This window comes from Myotis nattereri, assembly GCF_964212035.1.
Source record: "Myotis nattereri genome assembly, chromosome: 2".
Lineage (NCBI taxonomy): Eukaryota > Metazoa > Chordata > Mammalia > Chiroptera > Vespertilionidae > Myotis > Myotis nattereri.
In genome coordinates this window covers 194,779,850-194,787,051 of record NC_138076.1, presented here as the reverse complement: position 1 = coordinate 194,787,051, position 7,202 = coordinate 194,779,850, and the positions used below count along the sequence as shown (strand labels likewise).

At 59.5% G+C, this 7,202-nt stretch overlaps 1 protein-coding gene across 2 annotated transcripts; it reads left to right on the top strand.

The window, feature by feature from the left end:
• The first annotated feature begins 1,314 nt into the window (after positions 1-1,314).
• On the top strand, positions 1,315-6,664 carry GAPDH (glyceraldehyde-3-phosphate dehydrogenase). 2 transcript variants are annotated; one of them, XM_081084499.1, is made up of 12 exons: positions 1,315-2,254; positions 2,491-2,534; positions 4,492-4,591; positions 4,674-4,780; positions 4,894-4,984; positions 5,125-5,240; positions 5,338-5,419; positions 5,622-5,773; positions 5,855-5,933; positions 6,036-6,119; positions 6,200-6,297; positions 6,402-6,664. In XM_081084499.1, exons 2-12 carry the CDS (start codon positions 2,512-2,514, stop codon positions 6,469-6,471), a joined length of 1,002 nt encoding a protein of 333 aa, XP_080940625.1. In that variant the 5' UTR covers positions 1,315-2,254; positions 2,491-2,511; the 3' UTR covers positions 6,472-6,664. The 2 variants fall into 2 exon arrangements, with proteins under 2 accessions (XP_080940625.1, XP_080940626.1); XM_081084500.1 differs by having other exon boundaries at positions 2,104-2,254; positions 2,494-2,534.
• The last annotated feature ends 538 nt before the right edge of the window (positions 6,665-7,202 follow it).

The following is a 7,202-nucleotide window of genomic DNA, read 5'->3' as shown; positions in this document are numbered from 1 at the left end:
TTTTGCCCTCTAGCAGGCATCTGGCAATGTGTGGAGACCTTTTTTGTTATCACCACCTAGAGGGGAGGGGTGCCATCAGCATCTAGTGGGCAGAGGCCAGGAGTGATGCTAAATACCCTACAATGTACAGGACAGACCTCACAAAGAATTGTTTGCTCCCAAATGTCAATCAATAGTGCTGAGCTTGAAAAACCCTACTCTTGGCCAAAGGTGGCTTCCTCTGTGTCCTGGCCCCACCCCCACTTGTGCTCCCGAGTCCTATCTAAAGACAGGTGCCTGGCCTGGGATGGAAGGTCAGGTCACAATCCCCTCCAGCTTAGACAATCTTGAAACAGTGTCTGTGTACCTGGAACTCCTCCCCATGGTACGGGGTCTGCAGGAAGTCAGCCCCTAGGGTGCAGGTGCTGCTAGTGTGCAACCACCTGAAGCCTGTCACCCCTTCTACCTCCCCAATTATCTGCTGAGTCACCTGGAAATGGAGGCTGAGCTTGCTGTCATGACAACAGACTGCGTCAGTGGGCACTGAGGCACTGAGCTCTATTGGTGTGTTTTTAACAGGAGACAGTAATAAAAAATGGAGGCAGAGGGGAAGCCAGTACCTCGGACACATGCTGTGGGCAGTGCAGGAGCATGGAGGGCCTCCTAAAGCCCCTGTCAGGAAGGGTTGTTAGTCCTGGCAGAGCAGTAGCAGCTGCATCTCCACCGCCCAGCCCTCTCTGCAGTGTGGGCTTCCCACCTCCTTCAGCATTAGGTGCCCTCCGGCCCTGATCTGGTCATGAAAAGCCTGGGCACCACCCATGCTGATGGCTGCCTGGACACAGCCTGGAGGGCGGCAATCCCAGAAAGGGAAGGGACTGGGGCTGGAGTCGGGGTGCAGGACAGCGTGCTCTCTGCCTTTTGAGCAAAGGTTATCACCAGCTAAACTTAGCTCCAGGCTTTTAGTTAGAAAAGGGGGCTGGTGTCAGGTTATGCCGGGCCAGCAGAGGCCCCAGATCCCGGCCCCCCCACACCTGTTGATGGGCAATGTCCATTCACCCCACCCCCTTCTAAACCCTCCCTCTCAAGTGCTCAGAACCAGCCCTCCATCTTCAGCCCAAACCCGGCACAGCCTGGGCTACTGACCCACTGGGCTCCCTTCCCCTACCTGTTGCCACCAGGTGCCCAGGACCTCCCCATCTTTCCCCTCTTCCAGACTCCTCACCCTGCCCCCACCATGGCCCGGGCACCGCCAGGGAAGGACAGCCCCTGGCTCCGGGCTGGTCAGCACGTCCCAGGACGGGGAGGGACTTCCGCCCGCACGTCCCGCTCTGCCCCGGGCTGGAGTGGGTGAAAGGGGCATTGTCTCCCGGCGGCACAGCCCTCCGGTTCCCAGGAGCGACTTTGTGGGTGGCCCCTAAGCAGTGGTCCCTCCGCCCTCGGCCGGGCCAGGCCGGGGGGAGCCGCTGGTGCATACGGGGCCGGCATGTCTGCCCCAGCGATCAGGTCTCCCGGCTGCCCGAGCTGCAGGGCAGCGTGACCTTCAGCGCAGATGCCTCCCCCTCAACCTACCCTTCCGGCCCCGCAGCTCAGCGCCCGGCCCAGGCCCCCGGCCCAGACAGGCCCGGAGCCACGGGAAGGGGGCTGGGAGAGGGCCAGCGGCGGGCGCAGGGGCCCCTCCCGCCCTCTCTCGGCTGTTCCTGTGTCACTACCGAGGAGCCTCGAGAAGTTCCTCAGCCTCCGCGCTCTCGCCTTTGAGAGAAAGGGGACGGGTGGCCGCGTGCAGCCAGCAGCCGCCCCGGCTCCAGCTCCAAGTCCCCATCCCACCGGCTCCCAGCCCTGCGGTTCCATCCGCGCGGCCACCTGACCGCCCTCGCCCCGGGGTGGGCTCGGGCCTCACCAGGGCTCCCGTCCCCGAGACCACCGTCTCCGCGCGCCCACAGGCACGTCCTCGGCTCCATCACCATCACCTCCTCCCGGGGGCCGCGCTCGGTCCCCTCCCGCTCCGTCCCCAGCCCACACGCGCGAGGCGTGCACATGCGAAGAACCCGGCGGGTCCAAAAGAAAAAGAGGGGCCCGGCTACTCGAGATTTTACGGGCGCACGTAGCTCAGGCCTCTGCGCCCTTGGGCTGGGACTGGGCGAGCGGCGGGAGGGGAGGCGGCTCGCGTCACCCCCGCCCCCGCCACGCCTGGTTCCTATAAATTGCGGCTGCAGCCTCCCCCGAGCGCTCTCTGCTCCCCTGTGCGTCAGACAGCCTCTCCTCCTCGCTGGGCCAGGTAAAGACAAGCCGGCGGGCGCCGCCAGGGCCGGGGACATTCCAGAGGGGCTGCGCGCGGGCCGGGGCGCAGCGGCGGGGTGAGGGCGCCCCGGGGTGCGGGGGGTGCGCCTCGGTGCGATGGCCGAGGGGGACGTGCCGAGGCGCAGGGAGAGGATGGTGGCTAGGGGAGGGGGAGGGGGAGACGGGAGGAGGGACCCGCTCGCGCCCGCGCCCTGATGCTCATACTCCTTCCAGCAGCCACAACCCTGAGACACGATGGTGAAGGTCGGAGTGAACGGGTGAGTGAGGGCGCAGCAGGTCCTGCCCTGCCTCAGCCTCTGCAAGCGCTGGGGGACGTGGGGGATGGTCGGGCCCTCCCACCCCCAAGGAGAGCTCAAGGTCAGAGCTCGACCTCAGAGGACCTCTGTCCCCCACTTCCCATTGGTTGCACCACCTCCGCCCCAGATGAGCAGGGAGCCCTCCAGTCTGGGCCTTGGACCATTCCCTTAGCCCCCTCGCGGGGGTTTCTTTCTCTCCTTTCGCGCCCTGTGGGGTCACGTGCTGGGAGGAAGCCCCCTCCCCCCTCCTTGGCCCCACCTGGCCGCGCAGCGGGGATGCAGCAGGCGCAGCTCGCCGCCGAGCGGGCTCCTTTGCGGTCACCTCGCCGCCATGTTGCAATTGGGAAGGAAATGAATGAATCGCCGTTAGGAAACCTTCCTTACCTCCAGTCCTCCTCCCTCCCTGGCGATGACTAACCCTCCTGCCTCGCTGGGGTGGAGCCGCCTTTATTCGGTAAACCTGATGAGGCAAGGCTTTCCCGAGCTGCTCCAAAGAGCCGGACCTCAGCACTCGGTCCACATTCGCCCTGGCCTAAACCATCCTTGACCTGCCCGCAGAGGTGCCCTTGGAGAGGGTGCTTGGCCCAGCTGATTCTCTGGCGAATCAGAAACGTGGTTTGGGGGGCCTTTTGTGTCCCTTTTTCTCTTTTTCGGGGGAGGTGTGGTAGCTGTGGCTTAGAGCCATGCGAGGGCAGCTGAGTCATGGTAGCTAGAAATTTTCCGCCATAAAATGGCTCCTTGTAGCGCCAGCCCCTCTCCACACCAGCTCCCCTTCAAACTCCTCTCGCCCACGGCTGGAGCGCACACAACCCTAAGGACCAGGCTGTAAAGGTCACTGGGAGGATTGGGTGTCTGAGAGCCTTGGGAACCCTGCCCTTCTCCCCATTCCATCTTCCGGAAACCAGATCCGGACTACCCCAATCTGGGGTTAAATATAGCACCTGACCTTTCTGCGCTGGGGGCCTGGCTGCTGCTAGCTCCCCTCCTTCCCGGCATAGACACATCTGTGGCTCCTACTGCCTGATTTCTGCAGGAGCTAGGAAGGACAGGTAGCTTAGCAACTAGAACCCGGTTCTTAGGGGTTGAAACCGCTCCTCCCTTTTGTAGGAGGGGCTTAGGGAAGAGGTGGGCTTCCCCCCCATCCAGTTAACTTCCGACCTTTACTCTTGCCCTTTGAGCTTGGTGATGCTGAGTACACAGGTCTTTGCTCCTAGGGGTGTGGCCTGAAGCTGGGCCGATAGGAGCAAGCATTGCCAGGGCGCAGAGCGGGTGATGAGTGCATGTTCCAGGCCGTGGGTGGCAGTAGGAGGGCCCTGCACTGTTGCTCGCAAGATTTCATTGCCTGGCCGGGAGGGGGGGTGTCCAAGGGGGGAGGACATTTGTAAGACTTTAAACCAGGGGTCCTCAAACTTTTTAAACAGGGGGCCAGTTCACTGTCCCTCAGACCGTTGGAGGGCCGGACTATAGTTTAAAAAAAAAACTATGAACAAATTCCTATGCACACTGCACATATCTTATTTTGAAGTAAAAAAACAAAACGGGAACAAATACAATATTTGTATTTGCATGTGGCCCGCAGGCCGTAGTTTGAGGGCCCCTGCTTTAAACAATGAAGAGAAGTAGAAATTAAAGATACTCTGAACATTCGAAAACATTTATTTCAGAGGACTAGGGGTTGAGCACGTTTTGGGGCCTAATCACCTCTTGGACAAGATAGGAAAGCCTTTACTTTGTGGCCATGCTGTGGAGTCGGGGTGGCTGGCAGGATTGCTGGAGGAAGATAAATTAGACCTTCTGGGGCTTTCTGGTGGCAGGAAAGCACTATCTTCCTTTTGAAAGGACGAGTGGGCCACGGGCGACTTACAGGAGAATTCTCCGCTCCCTCCTCCTCATGCCTTCTCACCTCTTCATCCCTCAGATTTGGCCGCATTGGGCGCCTGGTCACCAGGGCTGCTTTTAACTCTGGCAAAGTGGATATTGTCGCCATCAATGACCCCTTCATTGACCTCAACTACATGGTGAGTGTTGCCTGTACGGCTGGGCTGGGAAGCGGAGGCTGGTGGATGTGCAGCCCCTTGAAGCCCGCGCTTGCCCCTCCAGGTCTACATGTTCCAGTATGACTCTACTCACGGCAAGTTCAAGGGCACAGTCAAGGCTGAGAACGGGAAGCTGGTCATCAACGGGAAGTCCATCTCCATCTTCCAGGAGTGAGTGTGGAAGAACAGTAATAAGTGTGCTTTGGGGGAGGTGGTAGGATGGGGTGACCACCTTGGGTACATGGTACTCCTGTCCCTGAGCTTTGTCCCGTCTGCCCTTGTAGGCGAGATCCCGCCAACATCAAATGGGGTGATGCTGGTGCCGAGTATGTTGTGGAGTCCACTGGTGTCTTCACTACCATGGAGAAGGCTGGGGTGAGTGGCAGGGAGGCTACAGATGGAGTTGGCATCATAAGAAGACCGGGGGGGGGGGGGGGGTGTTAGACCAAGAAAGGCTCAATGGGAAGCAGAGGCTGCTGGATATGCAGCCCCTTGTAACGCCTCCTCTGCTGCAGGCTCACTTGAAGGGCGGGGCCAAGAGGGTCATCATCTCTGCCCCTTCTGCGGACGCCCCCATGTTTGTGATGGGTGTGAACCATGACAAGTATGACAACTCTCTCAAGATTGTCAGGTGAGCGTGGCAGAAGGGCATGGAGACGTGGTTGGGTAGTGAACGCTGCGGTTAGAGGAGGGTCACCTTTGCCCCTGACTGGCCTGCCTCTTTTCAGCAATGCCTCCTGCACCACCAACTGCTTGGCCCCCCTGGCCAAGGTCATCCACGACAACTTTGGCATCGTGGAGGGACTCATGGTAAGAGTGATGGGGAAAGTGACCTCAATGTTCATTTCTCACCCAGTATTGGGCGGGGGGGGGGGGGGGGCCTGTGGAGAATTTGGGTTCCTGTGCATTAGCTCGGGTCACTGTATCCCTTTATTTCTCCTAAAGTTGAGGAGGGAGGTTGCAGGGTGGTGAGCACTATGCAGGGCCCTCACTCTGTCCTCCGTGTTTCCAGACCACAGTCCACGCCATCACCGCCACCCAGAAGACCGTGGATGGCCCCTCTGGGAAGCTGTGGCGTGATGGCCGAGGGGCTGCCCAGAACATCATCCCTGCTTCTACTGGCGCTGCCAAGGCTGTGGGCAAGGTCATCCCTGAGCTGAATGGGTGAGACTTTTTGCTGCTTTTCTGGACTGGAGCCTGGGGGAACCAGGAGCTGGTACTGACCCCACTTCCCTGTGCCTACAGGAAGCTCACTGGCATGGCCTTCCGCGTCCCCACCCCCAATGTGTCGGTGGTGGATCTGACTTGCCGCCTGGAGAAAGCTGTGAGTGTGGCCTGGAGCAGCTTGGGGCTGGGGGCTGGTCTCGGTAGAATGGTGGCAATACTGGAACCTGAATAACCATATCGTTTTTTTTTACCTTGTTAGGCCAAATACGATGATATCAAGAAGGTAGTGAAGCAGGCATCAGAGGGCCCCCTCAAGGGCATCCTGGGCTATACTGAGGACCAGGTACTGATAGGGCAGGGAGCTTGGGGTCCACAGCCCTGCTGACCAAGACGGGGTTCCCATACTTGGCCTTCTTTCCTCAGGTGGTCTCCTGCGACTTTAACAGTGACACCCACTCCTCCACCTTTGATGCTGGGGCTGGCATTGCCCTCAATGACCACTTTGTCAAGCTTGTTTCCTGGTATGTGGCTGGGGGTGGGACAATGCTCGAAAAACTGATTATGGGTCTGGCGCCCTCTAGTGTCTGGCTCAGAAAAATAACACCTCCCCCTCCTCCCCTTCCAGGTATGACAATGAATTCGGCTACAGCAACAGGGTGGTGGACCTTATGGTCCACATGGCCTCCAAGGAGTAAGAGTCCCCCGGACCACCAGCCCCAGCGAGAGGAAGAGAGGCCCTCCGCTGCTGGGGAGTCCCCGCCCCAGATCGAACCCCTGACACACTGAGAATCTCCTGACCACCGTTTCCATCCCAGACCCCCGGAGAAGGGGAGGGGCCCAGGGAGCCCTGCTCTGTCGTGCACCATCAATAAAGTTCACTGCACCCAGCCAACTCTGCGTATTTATCTTATTTCAGGGTCTAGGGTGGAAGGGAAGGAACCAGGGCTGGGACTAAGGTGAAACAGCTCTTGTTCGGAGTAGCAAAGGGTCTTGCTCACCCCAACCAGGCACAGCCTCGGCGGTGGATTGAGAGCTGGTGTGACCGAAACATCCCTCACCCCCTTACCAAGTGTGTGCCCGGGCGTCACTGGGGAGGGACATCTATTCTCTCTGTTTCCCCTCTAAGGTCTCTGGGTGCTGTGTCCAGCACCCCCACATCGAGGACCAGACCTTTTCCTCGCCATACTCCAGCCCGATCTGTTAGAGCCTCACCTGGTACACAGTAAGGACCCTGGACTAAATCGGGGAAGGGTGGGTGAGGCACGTGGACACAGTGCCTGCCACCTGGGAGACCCTGGTTTTGCCACGTGAGGCTTACTTAGGGCAAGTTACTTAGAACTTAATAACCATCAGGTGCCTCTGCACCTGCTGTTGAAATGGCGATGAAACTAGCACATACTTCGCAGGATTGTGCAGCTGCCACCAG

Coding starts and splice junctions, on each gene's coding strand:
- GAPDH (XM_081084499.1), top strand. CDS start 2,512: ATGGTGAAGGTCGGAGTGAACGG. Junction 4,781..4,893: donor TCCATCTCCATCTTCCAGGA/GTGAGTGTGGAA, acceptor CTGCCCTTGTAG/GCGAGATCCCGCCAACATCA. Junction 5,774..5,854: donor GTCATCCCTGAGCTGAATGG/GTGAGACTTTTT, acceptor CTGTGCCTACAG/GAAGCTCACTGGCATGGCCT.